Below are 18,396 nucleotides of genomic sequence, written 5' to 3'. Positions count from 1 at the left end.
CCTACCGAGATTGGATCCTGCAAGGATGACTCTTTTCTTCGTAAGTTGCTGTAAGTAAACAATATACATCAGTCTCCAGAACAGTCTAATTATGTCAGTAACCTGTCCTTCTCTTTTTCTCCATAGCATCTGCTTTTCCTTTATCACCTGTTTTGTTTGCCTTTGCCTTTCCTTCAGTCTTCTTCTGCTTAAAGAGCCAAGATGAGAGAAACGTGCTCCTCTTTTACAGCTCCATAGCCTTATAGCCATGAAAAATCCATTTTCCTGTCTGCTGAAAATCTCTTATCGCTGAGTGATTAATGTGTCACTCTCCCTCCCAACTCCCTCTCTCACTGGCAATGCAAAGCTGGATCTGTCATGCAATTGCTTGAAACCAGCAGTATGACAGAGTTATAGCCTTCAGTCTCATCTATATTAATGTAAGGATCTGGTTGGCCACTATACTAAGCAGAGACATTAAACTAGACTATCTGGCAACATTTTTATTTTATTAATTAGATAATATTTCTATCATCATGCATTGCTTTAACATTATGTTCCCCTCACATATTAAGCAGTACTCAACCCTCTAGGCACGGCCTTCAAATTTCAGTGTTTTACCCTCCTCTCCATTCATTCTCTTAAAATGAAACAGAAAAAAACCTGATGCGAGATATTTCAGGGTGTGAATCTAAACTCAGATCTACTGCAGTAGCCTCAGAATGCTGTGGTCATTTTTTAAGAAAAAAAATCCATGACAAAATTTAGATAAAGTTTCTTAAAGCCCATTTGCCAACTGTTTTGCCACATCAGAAAGTAGCTCTGTACCAAATCACATTTCTCTCTTCAGGAAATGAATACAAATAAGATGACATTCCCAAAGTGGATCTAATGCAGCCTCATACACTAGTGACCTCTGCTATTATCTTTTGAGAACTGCAACTGAGAAGAACAAGTTAACAAATCATTGTAACTTAACATCTGGTGGACTGACACTTGCCGTTACAGAGCAGCCTTTTCATTTGTATACTGCTACGTTTTCATTAAATTAATGGTCACTGAAGTAATATCTACTCAAAAACCAGAGTTGCCATGTCATCTCCAAGCAATCTTATTATTTTTTTCCAAGGCAAGGAAGAAACTATTTTGATTGGGACAGGAAATATAACTATGAAACCTTGCAAAAGGCACTGTTGTGTAGTATGAAGGTGAAGGTTTTACGCCCAAGAAGTTCCTATGTCTTAGAAAGCTCTTTACATAAATTTTCACATAGGTTTTCGAATTCATGAATTGGATACAACTTCTCAGCAGAAATTATTTAACCGATTAATTAATACTCTAATTAATATATAGTACATAAGGACACTGTCTTTAATTAATATACAGTATATAAGCTGCAGCTTTGCAGCTATACCAAAATAAAATGCATCTTCTGATTGCTTCTTCAAATTCAGAAAGTGGCATAGAATCCAGACATGTTAAGGGCTAACTTCTTTTATATAAAATTTCCAAGTCCCACTGCATTTTAAAAATTTTCAGGCAGAAAGATAGTGCCTGGAGATAGAATATTCAGGAATGACATCCTGACTTTGGAATTCTCTCCACAAATTGGCTTCCTTAATATGAATTTGACATCTGTGGGCACAAAATGTAACCACACATCCCAAGAGCAGTTGAAGAAAGACTTCTTCTGTTGTGAAAAAAAATCTTGTATAGTTCTTAAAAGACCACGTCCTAAAGTTATATTGGAGTTTCCAATTTCCATTCTATAATTAAAATCATTCATGTATATTAGAAAAATGATTTGTTTAATCATCTCCCTCCCTTCTTCTTACTCATCACTAACATATGCAAACAAAATATTTTGGCTTTTTGTTCAAAGGAAAGAGGCAGACATTCCAATTAGAAACAGACTGGACTGATATTTCCAAAAATACCAAAAATCTGCACACAATTTTACCAATCAACAAAGACACAAATAGATTGAATAACAACATTTCCTTTCATAGTAGTCTTAAATTTTATGGATTTTTTTTTTCAAAGACAATAGGGCATATTAGAATTCTCAGGAAGCATTTGCCCAAGGATACACATAAAGTCTATGCAAATACATATCTCATTGCATGCATTGACATAAACTTTTTCATCTATTTATATAAAATGCTGCTATTTCTAGCCTTATTCGCCTTCAAAAAAGTAACCCCCAAAGGCAATAGTTTCAGTTGTGACTATGTTGCTTTTATTTCGAAGTGTTGTATTTATTTTTTAAAACTTCCTTTTAAAACAAATGCTTGACTAGCTATTCAGTTCTTCACTTCATAGAATGTGTCACATCTTTTCTAGCAGAATATCAAGCTTCTTTTTATACCCGTTGCTCTACCTATAACCTGCATAAAAGAAGTGTAGTATATATTTGTCACTTTCAGAACCAAACAATTCTGAAACATTACAATTAAAGTAATTTGAATGCATATTTCAATAGATATCAAATATTCACTCAATACTGAATGGCAGATACCTTTGGACTTCAATACTGGCTGCTGAGCATCTCCTTCATCATTTGAGCTCTTGCTCCCATTTTCCTGCATGCAGAACCTCAAGCAATAGCAATGGCAATAGCACCTAGACTTATATACCGCTTCACAGGACTTTACAGCCCTCTCTAAGCGGTTTAGAGAGTCAGCATATTGCCCCCAACAGTCTGGGTCCTCATTTTACCGACCTCGGAAAGATGGAATAGGCAAGATAGGATAGGCAGTGTTGTGCAAAGAAGAGCATTACTTACATCATATTGTTGAGGGAAATTGCGGATAGAAGGCAGGGGTCGAACAGATACCCACTTTTTTTTTGCTTTGGACATCACCAGCAGAACACGGCGCTCCTTGGTCCAACTGGAGGAAGCAGGTTGTAAAAAATAGGCAAGCAGAAAACAAATGCTATAAAAACTTTATTTCACTATAATGGAATATTAAAAATGATAATTCTTACTAAGATCAGCTTTCATGGCAACCAAGGAAGGATCCAAATGGGTGAACCATAACCATAATCCCACAAAGGAAAAAGCTATGACAAAGGGACATGCACTTTTCATCAATGTTAACTGAGCAACAAAACTGCAGCACCACATAAGCTGTTGGCAGCACATCTAGTCATGAATATTTATAGACTGCACTAAAAAATAAAACTGAGCAGTTACTTCAATATAAGATACCAAAATAATGGCAGGAGGAGGTTCTACATCGCAGGGAGAGGAGAAAGCAGACAAGGAAAAGGTACCTACCAATGGTGTGCTTTGGCACTACAGTATTTGAGGTCTTTGTCTGGTTCCACAACTTGTCCATTTCTCCAACACTGGCCACACACAAATTTCATCTGAAGGTCAAAAGTGTTGGAAATGGGAGTTCTGACAGATGCCTAAAATCAGGAAGGAGGAGAAAACAAAGCTAACTGAGAAACCTGTGTTCTAAGATATATTCTTTTATAAAAAAAAGCAAACAACAAAACATGGCTATAAAAAATCCAGCAAGATAAAAATCCTTGTTGCTAATTTCCCATCACTGCAAAGTGAGAAGCTGAAGAAGCTGTACATGTAGGACTGAAAATAAAAATTCACAGAATCATATACTACATGTATTGTATATGTGTATGTATGTGTGTACACACACAAACATACACACACTAAGCAAAACTACTCTCTTTAGGATGCTTAATACAAAATGCTCTTTGTATCAATTCCTGACAGAGGTCTCTCTTAATATTCCACTGAATGATGGAAATTGAGCAATACATCCAGTGAGATTCCAGGATGGTAAAATCTCATCTAGAAGCGTGTTACTGTATGCCAGTCTTCTTCAATCTCCTATTGTCCAGATATGCTCCAGATATTCTAGAATTCCCTGATCAACAGTGAATGTGGGAGTTCTAGGGATTATAGTTTATATCTCAAAAGTGTAATTTGGAAAAATTTGTTTTAAGGCTGGCCTTGTCTGGTTTCAGAAGAAAAGCATTGTTGGTACAAGAATGGGCAGCCGCTAAAGTTAGACTGGGTTTGGAGGACTGCCTATTTCTTACTGTTTCTGCCCTTGAGCTTTGGTACAGTGGGCAGATTCCCCCCCCCCCCAGTGTCATCTGCTGAACTTAGAAGGCAGGCCTTCTCTGTCAAGGTTCCTACCATCCGGAATGACACCGTCCCTTCTACCCAAGATCTTGACGGTTCCCAATCTGAGGACATTCAGAAGTTTTCAGGCCTGGGGATTGATTTATGGTGGGGGCCTCTGTTGGATGGGTTTTTATTTATTTGTCTTCAAGTTGTTTATGCATTTTTCTTTTATTTCATTTTTAAACTGTAAACTGCATAGTCATCAGGAGTTGGATGGCCTCTAAATTGCAATATCAATAAATAATTTTTATTATAAATTTGTATTTTAATCATTATTATTCTTTTGGCATTACCTTTAATTCTAATCTATTCAACTTTCATTTTATTGACATGGCTTGAAACTGCCTAGGATCTGCCTATGAAAATATGCCTTGAATAGTGCTTTGAATAGTTATTTTAATCCATCACTTTCAACGGGCTCTTTCAAGAACTTAACAGAACATAAAGTGAACGGGAGCTTTAAGGTAAGCACTCCAAAAACTTTGCACAATGTAACATTTTGCCAGATAAAACTGTGTTTATACATGGGAAAGAGATTAAGTAGGAAGCCAAAGCATTTAGTAGACATGATAGTATTTTAAAAACAAAATATAGCAGACTGATTAACTCTGTAACAATGTTACATAGAAATCAGAAGTTGCTAAGTGTTCACTGGATTAACTGAGCCCAAAAGGCTCAGGTAACAGCAGCCTCTATAATGAGGCCAAGAGTACATTATAAATTGGTAATTAAACTGTACCAAGCATGGGATTAAAAAATCTGTCTCAGCAAAGTTTGGATTTGTTATTCCAAATAAGGCAAGAGGCACACTTCAAAGAAAGGGTAGAGCATGGAGCTACATGATATAACACACTACTAGGACTTCTAGAATTGTAGGAAGTGGTCCTGTTTTTATTTCATTTAGCCATGTTTTCTTTACATCCCCTTCCCAGTGTACTTTCTTTTCATCTAAAAGATCCTGTGTTTTATGATCAATGGACATATTCCATTTGTATTATTTTTGCTCCTTTGATTTTTCTCCAAACATTTTATTGTATTCCTGTAAATCTTAATTTTCCCCAAGCATGCTGATATCACTTTCTTGCAGCTCGAAGTTCATAATTAATATACATGAAACTTGTTAAATCATATTTGTATCTCCAAGTAAGATTCAAAATGATTCTTAACTGTAGCCTTAGCAATGCAGACATTATAATACTGACAAGATACAGTAGATCATTGCTCTTGCTTGATGTAAGTCAGCTTTCTAGAGAGATATGGGACAAGACAGCTTTATTTAGATATAAGAACATACTGTATAATTTTTCTAATCTTCTCCTATCTTTGTTTTAGTCAATCTCCATCAGAATTTACCAATATATTCCTGCTGATGACAATGTTCAAATACACTTAATTACAAGAAATTCTCAAAGCACAACAACTAAGACCTGTGCATGACTATAGCTGAAGGGAAACTACAGTAGTGGCTAAAATTGTGGAAACCTTTTGGGAAAAGCGTATTTTTGAGGTTTGATGACTAATAACACCACTTTTTTGGGAGTGGTACCATAAAATTATATATCAATGGAAAGATAATTTAATCAAGAATATAATGCAACATAGTTTGTTCAATTATCTGTACTGTATTCTATGAAAAGTTATAGCCAAATAACCCAAAAAAGGAAGCACAACTTGCTTACCGTATATTCTGCCGTATAAGGCAACCCGGCGTATAAGACAACCCCCATCTTTGGCGCCGAGTCGCATGCCTAGAAAGTCGTCTTATATGTCAGAAACTACCGTAATTTCCTGTGTATAAAACGACCCCCGACTTTGGCACCGATTTCCGCGCTTTCAAAAGTCGTCTTATACGCCGGAAAGTACGGTAGGTTGATATCAGGTAGTTTTCCTTCATCTGATTGTAGCCAATGAGCATGAGTGTTTAGAGAGCCAATCAGGTATCATCTTGTTTTGGCCATGAGCCAATCAGATCACAGTAGGATTCAGTTATTGATGTCATGTATTGAAGCTGTCAGGGTGTTATGAGATCGCAATCAAGTTGATTGGGAGTTTTTTTCTTTTCATTTAGTGAGCTTGTAAAACGTAATAAAATTAAACTAATGATGCAAAGAGTTGATTGGTCCCCCAGAAAGCGATGTAAAATAGTATTGTTAAGTGAACAAGGCTACAATTATAAAGAAATTAGAAGAAAAATTGGTGGAAACTTAACCAAAGGTGGCATTTCTACTGTATACTTTTCCCAAAAGGTTTCCACAATTTTGGCCACTACTGTAACTACAAGGAACATTTGTTGAAAATACTGCTTTCCAGAATTAATCTAACTTTTGAAAACATGCATTGTGTGCTGTTGCCTCAGATAAGAAGCAGGAGAAAATCAGACAGGCTTTTTCTCTCACTCCAATTCTGAACACAACTTTTTCAACACCTTCTGGAACAGCATACTCCCCCCTCCCCACACACAGGGCCTTCTCTGCTAGGGCTCAGAAAGTACTTGAAACCTGACTGGTTCCAGGCTTGCAATTAATGTACAGGTAGTCATTGACTTACAACCCCATGAGCCCAAAACTTCTGTTGTTAAGTGAGACATTTGTTAAATGAGTTTTACAACCTTTTTTACGACCTTTTTTAGCAGAGTTGTTAAGTGAATCACTTCAGTTGATAAGTTAGTAACCCGGTTGTTAAGTGAATCTGGCTTTCCCACTGACTTTGCTTGTCAGAAGGTCACAAAAGGTGATCATATGACCTTGGGATACAGCAACAGTCATAAATATGAACCAGTTGCCAAGCATCTGAATTTTGATCATATGTTCATGGGAATGCTACAAAAGTTATAACTCTGAAAAACAGTCGTAAGTCATATTTTTCAGTGCTGTGTTTATAGTGTAGTATCACCAAACAAACTAAATAGTAAGCCAAGGACTACGTCTATTCCTGTTTTAGGCAGGGGGCTGTTGGGTTTTGTGTCATTTTTACATTTAGTTCAAACTCTGTAGTTTTATCTCTTTTTATGGATGGAGAAGGAGAAACCCATGGAGAGGGGGTCCATTGTAAAGTCCATGGAAATTGGGCAGCTGTAATAACTTCAAATAAATACATGAACTTACTGCTTTTGTAAGCCATGCACATTTATTCTGAATTCCATCAAATGATGAAAAAAGAAAAATGGGCTGCCCTTCTAATTACAAAGGAGTGGGCACTATTTTTCAGATACTGGATGCCTGTGTCCAATTTTACACAACTGCATGGTTTCCAGAAAACACATTTTAAAAATGCCCACAATCTACTGACAGATTCTGGTGATCTCATTACTAAAATCTCTTATTTCTTTTGATATCCTGCAAGATTTCTTGAAAACACTGTCATGAAGTCTGGCCATCTTATGAAGTTTCTGCCATTTATATAGCATATCTTTAATTTAAGTCTCCACAGTTCCTATCTAGAGGTCCTGTGACTGCTTTGATATGTGCAGATACCACATTGTTGGCCCTTCATTCAGAGTAATATCGACAAAATCCAGAACTGTAACCAACATTATATCATAACTTACTTATACTGAGTAAATCCATTTTATGTCTCTTGCATTGTTGTAACAATCATGACCATAATTCTACCATCTTAACCCACTCCCCATTAACAATCCATTAATCTTGCCACTTTAGCGTGAACATCTTCTCTATGTGTAATGGTTATCCATTACACTTAGTATGGCAGCAAAATATCAAAATGACAACGTCTTCCTTGCTCCATGAAATCCTGGAGACATTAGGCCTGGGAAGGTCATTCCAGCCATCTGTTACATCTTAAAGATGCTTCCTCCGTATATATTCACTTTCCGAAATCTTATAGCCAGCCTTTTCCCCATCTCTTTTTGGTTTCTTTCTCTAAATCTTATGTTACCATCAGACAACTATGCAGCTATAACCATGACATACATGAGGAACCAAGCAGTAAGAATGTAAATACATTTCCCCATCTTTATAATATTTTTAATGCTTAAAAATGTAACTTTCCCCTCAAAAAAGAAATTATGTAGGATTTCTTAATTGATCCAACTTGTTTAAGCAAATATAAAGATAGATGGCAATGCAGGCTAAATAAGATGCCTTACTTTGGTAGGCTATTGCAACACTCATTTTAGTCCAAGATCTGCAAATTTCTTGTTCACTCTTTTCATATCTGTTCTTTGATTTTATGTCAGCTACATCAAATTTCTTATTCTTTACGTTCAACCATGCTTTCCCAAAAAGTTTAGGTATGATGGTGCAAAATAGTGCCTACAGCAGTTGCATAGTATGAAAATCTGCCCTGCATTGCTAGGATTGCATCAAGTCACTATCTATAAAATATACATTGGACAAGTCATAACATACCTTCCTGAACTGAAAATGATTGACAAAGGAAATTGGAAATACAGTATATGATAAATTCTATTTTACATTCGGATATATTATAGAAAGAAGAGACTCATTGCTTTAAATCTACAATTATACTTATGATTTCTGCAAAGAAGATTGGAAGCCATTTCTTTGCATCTTTTTTCTTTCTTTTTTATTTTTCTTCTGTTTTTTTCTTTTTGCACTTTAGCTTTTCCTTTTATTTCTTTTTCTTTTTTTCTTATTTTATTCTAGTTTGTATTAATTTCACTCTTGGCTTTTAAAACTTCCAACAAAATTATATTTAAAAAAGAAATTAAAGATATTTTAATGATAAAAAGGTCAAGAATTAAGTGTTCTAATTCAAAAATTGTTTTAATTCAATTCCAGGATTGGACTCCTTTTGTTAACTAGCCAATCACTTTTTTAGCACTCACAAATGTCCCCCAAGAGCAACAGATTAAAATTACTAAAAATTGCAACTTGGTTTTTCAAATAGCTTACAAATTAATATACTTTCCCCACAGTAACCATAATCATCTAAGAATCAATCTACCATCACCATCATCCACCAGTTTAAATTCTGTAACTATCAAAATGCTGTTTTTAAGATATGAAATCTTGAGATTATGTTTTCAAGCTTTTTTTCTTCAGTAGGGGTTTTTCCATATATCATTTTAATTAAAATAATGAAAGATGAAGATGCTGTATCTAAGAATTTCAAGCATCAGCCTGACAGATTCTTTAAGTAGCATGAATGAAACAGAGAGAGGTGGGAGAGAGGAACTGAGGAGGGAAAATGTCTTAAAGGACATTGCTATATTTCAAAGGAACAGACTGGATTTCATGGTATAGATTGAAGAAACTGCAAGGCAGACATGGCTTTGTTCTACAATAACTGCTTTCCAGTCACTTCAGTTGGCTGCTAGCTCTACCTAACAAGATATATTAACCATGGCTTAATCTATAAGAAGAAATCCACCTTCCCTCTATCAAAATGTTCAGTGCACTAAAAAAACATATAAGGACATCACCCTTAAATATCTATAGTATTCTTTAGATAGCACCTCAGCTGTGTCATTCGTATATCTGTATCTAGCAGACTACAGGCCCATCCATATTTATGCAAAGGCAGCCCCCTTATGTTCCATGGCATTTACTAATAACTCGATTTAAGGCTGGAACCTTAGAAACAATGGCTTCAATGGTTAAGAATAATTTTTATTTACTCAAACTGATAGGACAGATGTCAAATAAAATCTCTTATACAACCACTTCTCACCTTTCAGTTGAGTTACATGCTAAGCTATCTATGAAGGTGGTTCAGAATTTTAGTCAGTCCAAAAGTGAATTACTCAATCTCAGTTATGAGGTTGATTGCTACAATTGTATCATCCTAAAAATTCTTTGTCAGCCATACTTTCTGCCATTCCATTTCCAGATCAGATACAAACAGTGATGAATGTTAAACTCTTGACTGGCTTAGAGCCAGATTACCTCAAATAGTTTTTTTGTTCCTGTGTTCTTACTTGAATAACTCCAATGGGAAGGGATTTCTCAGTTAGAACACCTTTCCAAAGGGGATACTCTGATACTGCTTTTGGGCACCACGTATAAACACTACTCTTCTCGGAAGCACTTTAGATTTTGATAATTTAATTTTAAGCTTTCACGTAGCACTAGTATAATGGCTTTTACATAGGCTTCTAATATTTTTATTTCCTGGCTATTTTATCCATTTAAAACTTTTCTTTTAACTCATGCAATTCTACTTTTTACAAGGATTAAAATAAAAGTAGATAGGTTACCATATTGTTGTTGGCTTTGCTAGCATGTGCCTCCATTTGCTGCCAATATTTTTTAGATTCTTGTACAATATCTTCATGGGTCATTCCTAGGATGACAAAAGTAGCTTCAGAGATTTAACAGATTATTATAATATAGTAAAAACTCTTTCATTGCTTTGTTCTATCAGTGAGGAATCAAGTATTTCTGAGATGCTCCTTTTCCTGAATTTAATAAGAATCCACTATATATTAGCAAATATTGGAGAAAATGACATTTAATAGTAACAATTTTTCATAAATGTACATAAGAGGTTGTACAATATATCTTCCACCTAAAATTTAAAAATAATTTTTTAGTATTGGAATCATTGCCCTTAGCTAGTAACTGGATGAGCATTGTCTCGCTACAGAAAAGGATTCTAACAATTCAGTCCAAACCAATTCCCCAAGCCCATTTTACAATGTTCTACAGAAGACACAAATTAGTCAACGATTATGTTTATTATCACTTATAATAACTGTTCTAATAAGGACCTACTCTTTTGGTGTGCAAGTTCAAGAGCTGGAGTAATCTATCTTCTCTTTCACTACATACACAAACTCATTCCAAGCCACTGTCTAGAATTGTTGATTTCTACATAGTTCAATAGAGAGGACTAATAATGGCCAAAATATTGTGTCTTTAAGGCTACAAACAGAGGAGAGGAAACTGGTTCTGCTGCTATTTGCACAATCATTGCAAAAGTGTTACTACAAGGCATACAAGCCAAATGTCTGAAACGCCATCCTGCTCTCAGCCTTCCCTCTTGATCTTTGATCCTCAGTTATTCTCATCAGGGACTCTATTTAGAGCAAATACTTTTTGCAAAGTTCGTAATATTCATAACTAAAACTCTTCCTTCAAATCATTCTCATTATATAATCATGCATGTAGGACGTTAATTAAGGTTGTCCCACTGGACCCTATCAATTGTGTTAGAGGACATATGCAGTTCTATAACTTAGAGGACATATGCAGTTCTATAACTGACAGTATTGTACATATAATTTTTTAAAAATATTTTTTGCCTTTCTTCAATTTCTGGATGACATTCTCAGTGGGAGCTCAGAGAAACAGTGCACACATCGAAGCCTGAAACTAACCTTCCTGCAGTCCTCTAGACAATCCCAGCCAAGTGATTACTCACCAGAATACTGCTGCAGCAGCCAAACCTTAAGCTCTATAAAGCTGTGAGCAAAATGGCAACTATCTTCACGCAAGCAGCCATAACGCACTTCATGCCTGCAGACATCAAATTGAAAATGCTCCTGAAACTGGCGAATTTTAGAGTATTTTAGAGAGGTGGAACGAACAATATGAACCAGACACCTGCAAAAAAGAGAGATTCTTTCATAACAATCCTCATTGAAAAGCCATTTACTAAGAACATTTAAAGGTAGTCCTGAGACAAAACAGCCGTTTTTCAGTTTGTAACTTCTACTCATCAGATACTGAGGGAAGGGATAGTGATGGATGAGCGGGTTAGTTCAATCTGAGTAGCTATCATCATCCAGCTTTGGAAAGGCTGTGAATCCACTCTTGCTCTCTAGGCCATCTCTCCTTGTGTGCAAGTTTAGATCAGGTTATATTAGTACTTGTACTTGTATTAAGTTCTCCGAATGTTATGACTGATATTAGCATAACTGATCCTTGTATACTAGTAACAATATTATTTACATTATTAATGCAAAGGAAAAAGATGTTTTAAATGTTGGCCAGGTACCTCTCAACTCCACCCCCAGCCCTATAATTGTCTATTGTGGTTTCAATTATATTGTACATCAAGAATTATTTTTTACAGTTGCTGTTGATTTTATTCCCTTAAACATAATTACAATTTAAACTACAAATTATTTGTTTTAGGGTACTAGAAAATAGATTGTGAGAACATTGCATTGGAAGCAAATGAAATATCTTAATAAATTAGTAAAATGCTTAAGGATTACTAGCCTCCTGGAAAAAGCATTTCAACCAAATTAAAGCTATTTAGTATGATGATTAAAATAGGTATAGCTTTATGAAGTTACTTCAAACTACTAGTTAGTAATCAGAGCAGCTCAAAATAAAGCATGTGGGATCAGGAATGAGTAATCTTTTCAACATTCCTATAAAATAGCATAACATTGTTCCCTTTATAGAAGAAATATTATTGTGACTTTGTAGCTCAGTTTGCCTTTTATAAGCAGTTATATATTACTGGCTGAAGACAGGTCCAACTCACTTACTTATTATCATAAAAATTATGTTTTGCAGCTAGATTGGAGCACACTGCTGGAGAGTCCTTGAGCCCTTTGCTGATTATTCGGGGTTTGCTATCAAAGCAGATCTGCAAGCATATACATATAAAAATAGCAGTTTAGACTTTTTTGCTCTGCACATTTATATAAAAGACAATGACATTTTCTTTCAATATACTTCCATTTTTGCCCACAAAAATATACATTTCCCTCCAATTCTTGAATATAGATCATTTTACATACAAAAATTGACACTTGGAGGCTCTAGCGCAGAATCAGAGAAGTGAAAGGAGTCATTCTGTCATTGACCCTAGATTTTGCTCATATCTCTAAGAGATATCTACCTGCTTTTAGTATTATGACACTTTTCTAACAGTCAGAATTTGCTTTTTTATCGCTTTAGTCTATTATTTTATAAGTTGAATTCCAGAATAACTTAGACATGTCTTGACCTTTTTTGTATGTGATCTCTTTTAAGATATTTGAAGAGCACTACCACATCCCTTTCCAAATTTCTGAAGGCTAAACATTCCAAATTATTTCCATCTCACTTCATATGTCTTACAGCAGGGGTGTCAAACTGTCAGCCTTCGGGCTGGATGCGTCACGCGGAAGCCACACCCACCCCATTGCCAGCAATGGCAAAACAGTCCCAATATGTTACGTGACACCATGTGTCTTAGAGTCTATTTCTTTCTCACTGCTGTTGTCTGAACCTCTCCTATCTTGTCTAAATCTTTCAAAATGCAATGGCTAAAATTATCAAAACACAAGGTAAGGTTTGAGGAATACCAAACAGCAGAAAAATTTATTACTTTAGAAATTGGGACTTCAGGAACTTTTCAAAATAGGATACTTGCTAACTTAAGTATCCTCTTTTTATACAGATACATTTTTTATTTTCTAAGCAAAATACTTTGCATTTGATACTACTAAATATCATTATTTTCAATCAATTTATCTAATCTATTTTGATTTTATTTCTATCTTCTCAGTATTAGCTATATCCTTTCTAATTGTGTCATCTCAAACGTAATAGATCAAAACAATTACACAGTAAAAAACAACAACAGGTCTTCTGAAGCCAATATAACAATCTCAAGGCATCATGTGATTTTTTTGGGATTTAGTAATGTGTTTTGTGTGTTGCGAGAATACAGCTATATCACCTGTCTGTTTATTCAGCAAGCTGTGGCTTATTGCAATGCGTAAACTACTTAATGGTTCTCTGACCAGTCACGTAAAAAAACAAAACAAAACAAAAACACAAACCATGCTTGCCCCACAAGCAAGCTAAAAAGGTCTTCAACTCCGAGTGGTTTCCTAAGCCAGGGGTAGGCAACCCAAAACACTCAAAGAGCCACATGGACCCGTTTCCCACCGAAAACAAAATACTGGGAGCCGCAAAACCCTTTTGATATCTAAAATGAAGATAACACTGCATATATCCTTTTTTATCTTTATTATAGGTGTATGTATATATGTGTATGTATATGTAGGTGTATGTATATGTGTGTGTGTGTGTGTGTGTGTGTGTATGTATGTATGTATGTATGTATGTATGTATATATATATATATATACATATATATATATATATAATAAAATATAAAAATGAACACTAGGGTAATAAAAACTAAAGAAGTTTTTAATGGGTTAAAACTATAAAAGTTTTAAAAAGCGCCAAGCTTTCGCCGTCACCTGCCGGCATCCTCAGGGCTGGCGTGCCAGAGAATGAGAAGGTCTTTTTATAGGCGTGCCGAGGTTTGCACTCGGCTCCTTGATCTTGTTATGGGGCCTGATTGGTTCAGCCGTGTGTAGTTGGCCTGCGCTTTTTTTCTCTTCTTAGTTGTATTTTTATCCTCGTCCGTCTCCAGTTCTCCCAACCTCAGATTAGCTGAATGGCAATTCCAGTTATTTCGGTTGCTTTCATGTTCCGATCTCCCCTCAGGCTTGGGTGGTGGTGGACGTTCCAAGTTCCTTTCTCCGCCCCGTTCTGTCCGGTTGCTACTTTTAGAGTCCCATATATTTCCGGTCTCAATGCTTTCGGTTTTAATATGTTTATCATCCTGGTAATCCCGTAAATTGTTACGAGTCTGGTATAGCGTGGGGGGGTATTCCGCATGGTGGAGGGGTCGTCTCTTGTTCGTTGTCATGCCCAGCTGTCTCGCACGTGTCTTACTCCGAGTGCTCAATCCTGGGGGTGTGTGCACAGTCATCGGGGCGCGTCCCTCCTGGTTACCGTGTTCTTCCTTAGTTCTCCCCTTTTTTACCTTGTTGGAAGCGCTCGCGTATGTTCTATGGGAGTCCTCAGGATCGTCAGGTAGGGGGTATGACAGCTCGATCTCTCGCCCCCTGCCGCTCTCCGACTTTCCTTCCTCCTCTCCAACGGTATGTAGGGGTTCATCATCAACCACCTCCCATGGTTTGTCCTCATAGGAGCTGATCGTTCCAGCTACATGGGGAGGTTTTCTCCTCCTTTCCCGACCAGCTGCGATGTTTCTTTTGGTGTGTGGGCAGGCCATTGCGTTTGGTGATTCCTCCGCATTTCCACCTGCCGTATCTTCCCTCATCTCCTCTTTGTAGCCGGGGGTCCGGACCTTGGTTCCTGTCCCTCCCCTGATCTTCTGGGATTGCGGCAGTCCCGCGGGGATGGTCAAGGTGCCTCGCGTTTGCTTCCTTTCTTTCGAATTGCACCTGGTTCGTTGGGCGGTGCGGGTGCTACCCAGATTGTTATCAAGCCGTCGGGGGTGTTGCCGCCGATTATTGGCACTCCATGATCTTAAGGCTAAATAGGATGGGCATAGGTCAATGTGCCTATTAATAGACTTACTGTCTGAGAGCCATGCCTCTCTAAGAAGGCGGCCCCCTTTGGTGTTATCATTTGCCAATACACTGACGTCACTAAAGTTAAACTTATGGCCTAGATCCACCATATGGGCCCATATTTGGGAGTGACAGTCTCTCCTTCTCACTGCTAATTCGTGCTCATGGACCCTGGTCTTAATGCGTTTAGCAGTCTCCCCAGTATAATTACATTGGCAGTCCGTACAGTCAATCCTATAGACGGCTGCTGATCTTTCGGTGCTGGGGAGCGGGTCCTTAGGGCGCATTATGGCCGCTCGCAGTGTTTGGTTGGGTCTATGGGCCACCTGTATTTTGTGTGGTGCCAGGATCCTAGCTGTGGCTTCCGATACGTTATGGATATAGGGGAGGGCAATACGTGTGGTGGCTTGAGGCACGGATTCTTGAGATGCAGGGTTACTCCGGAGTCCAGGTGGTCTCCTGAACTGATTAATGATTTTAACCGGGTAGCCGTTGCCTCTACATGTTCGGAAGAGGTGGTTTCTCTCTTCTTTTTTGGCTTTGACGGTGCTGCAGTGTGTCTCCACTCGTTTGAATAGCGTCCTGACACAACTGGCTTTATGGGCCATCGGGTGATTACTCCTAAAGTGGAGAATCCTCTCTGTACACGTTGGTTTTCGGTATACCCTGGTAGCTAGACATCCATCCACCTGGCGCTGCACTAGTACATCCAAAAATGCTAGACTGCCCTGATCTTCTTCCTCCATGGTGAATTGGATGTCCGGGTATACCGAATTCAGGATGCCCATAAATTCAGTTTTGTGTCTTTTCTTAATGACCGCAAACGTATCGTCCACATAGCGGGCCCAAAATTTTGGTTGGTATTGGGCCATCGCTATGTGTTCCAGCTGCTGGAGTACCATCTCTGCAACCACACTAGAGATCGGCGACCCCATAGGTGTTCCTTTAATTTGCTCATATATAACCCCCTGGAAGGTGAAGTAGGTGTTAAGACATATTTCCATGAGCTTTACCAAGTCCTCCGTTTGAAGGGAGTCCTGGTGTTGCCCATGGTCTCCTTGGTTAAGCCGGTCTCTTAGGACCTCAACCACAAGTTTCTGCGGGATGGACGTAAATAAAGAAACTACGTCAAAGGAGACCATGAGCTCATCCTCTTCTACCTTCAGGGTTTTTATTCTATTGAGGAATTCTTCTGCCGATCTTACGGTGGTGTCGCTGTTACTTGCCAAGTGGCCGATGCGAACGCTCAGCCACTTGGCAAGTTCAGAGATGGGGGTACCCCTAAATGCTACGATGGGGCGGAGGGGGACATTGGGCTTATGTATCTTAGGTAAGCCATAGAATCTAGCGACTGTCATGGAGTGCCAATAATCGGCGGCAACACCCCCGACGGCTTGATAACAATCTGGGTAGCACCCGCACCGCCCAATGAACCAGGTGCAATTCGAAAGAAAGGAAGCAAACGCGAGGCACCTTGACCATCCCCGCGGGACTGCCGCAATCCCAGAAGATCAGGGGAGGGACAAGAACCAAGGTCCGGACCCCCGGCTACAAAGAGGAGATGAGGGAAGATACGGCAGGTGGAAATGCGGAGGAATCACCAAACGCAATGGCCTGCCCACACACCAAAAGAAACATCGCAGCTGGTCGGGAAAGGAGGAGAAAACCTCCCCATGTAGCTGGAACGATCAGCTCCTATGAGGACAAACCATGGGAGGTGGTTGATGATGAACCCCTACATACCGTTGGAGAGGAGGAAGGAAAGTCGGAGAGCGGCAGGGGGCGAGAGATCGAGCTGTCATACCCCCTACCTGACGATCCTGAGGACTCCCATAGAACATACGCGAGCGCTTCCAACAAGGTAAAAAAGGGGAGAACTAAGGAAGAACACGGTAACCAGGAGGGACGCGCCCCGATGACTGTGCACACACCCCCAGGATTGAGCACTCGGAGTAAGACACGTGCGAGACAGCTGGGCATGACAACGAACAAGAGACGACCCCTCCACCATGCGGAATACCCCCCCACGCTATACCAGACTCGTAACAATTTACGGGATTACCAGGATGATAAACATATTAAAACCGAAAGCATTGAGACCGGAAATATATGGGACTCTAAAAGTAGCAACCGGACAGAACGGGGCGGAGAAAGGAACTTGGAACGTCCACCACCACCCAAGCCTGAGGGGAGATCGGAACATGAAAGCAACCGAAATAACTGGAATTGCCATTCAGCTAATCTGAGGTTGGGAGAACTGGAGACGGACGAGGATAAAAATACAACTAAGAAGAGAAAAAAAGCGCAGGCCAACTACACACGGCTGAACCAATCAGGCCCCATAACAAGATCAAGGAGCCGAGTGCAAACCTCGGCACGCCTATAAAAAGACCTTCTCATTCTCTGGCACGCCAGCCCTGAGGATGCCGGCAGGTGACGGCGAAAGCTTGGCGCTTTTTAAAACTTTTATAGTTTTAACCCATTAAAAACTTCTTTAGTTTTTATTACCCTAGTGTTCATTTTTATATTTTATTATGAATATCCCTAGGGTTCACATTTTTAACCTTTTTAATCGTATATATATATATATATATATATATATATATATATATATATATATATATATATATATATATATATATATATTATATATATATGGATATATGCAGTGTTATCTTCATTTTAGATGTCAAAAGGGTCTCTCTCTCTCTCCCTCCCCCTTTCCTCTCCCTCTTTCTCTCTCCTCTCCCTCTTTCCTTTCTCTTTCCTCTCCCTTTCTTTCTCTCCCTCCTCTCCCTCTTTTCTCTCACTGTCTCTTTCCTCTCCCCCCTTTCTCTTTTTCTCTCTCTCCCTCTTTCTCTCTCTCTCTTTCCTCTCCCCCCTCTCCGATCTTCTGCTCACTTGGCAAGCTGGCTTCAAGCTGTTCTACAGGCTAACTCTCTCCTCCCCTTCCTGCTTCCTGCAGAGACACAGCAAAGGGAGGAGCCCCACCCAAT

The 18,396-nt window shown here is 38.5% G+C and overlaps 1 protein-coding gene across 9 annotated transcripts in view; it reads right to left on the bottom strand.

The window, feature by feature from the left end:
* The window catches only part of ZC3H7B (zinc finger CCCH-type containing 7B), a 67,272-nt gene that overhangs the window by 9,475 nt on the left and 39,401 nt on the right, over nucleotides 1-18,396 (bottom strand). For all 9 annotated transcript variants that reach the window (XM_039335552.1, XM_039335551.1, XM_039335549.1 and 6 more), the window contains exons 15-19: nucleotides 12,564-12,664; nucleotides 11,486-11,667; nucleotides 10,320-10,405; nucleotides 3,260-3,393; nucleotides 2,765-2,870 (exon numbers count right to left, since the gene is read on the bottom strand). In XM_039335552.1, coding sequence (XP_039191486.1) covers nucleotides 2,765-2,870; nucleotides 3,260-3,393; nucleotides 10,320-10,405; nucleotides 11,486-11,667; nucleotides 12,564-12,664 — 609 coding nt within the window. The remainder of the gene's footprint in view (nucleotides 1-2,764; nucleotides 2,871-3,259; nucleotides 3,394-10,319; nucleotides 10,406-11,485; nucleotides 11,668-12,563; nucleotides 12,665-18,396) is intronic.

Source organism: Crotalus tigris, unplaced genomic scaffold (genome assembly GCF_016545835.1).
Source record: "Crotalus tigris isolate CLP2741 ecotype Arizona unplaced genomic scaffold, ASM1654583v1 scf7180000017644.4837335, whole genome shotgun sequence".
NCBI lineage: Eukaryota > Metazoa > Chordata > Lepidosauria > Squamata > Viperidae > Crotalus > Crotalus tigris.
Note: the sequence above shows the minus strand (reverse complement) of the source record. Positions and strands in the feature narration are given on the sequence as shown.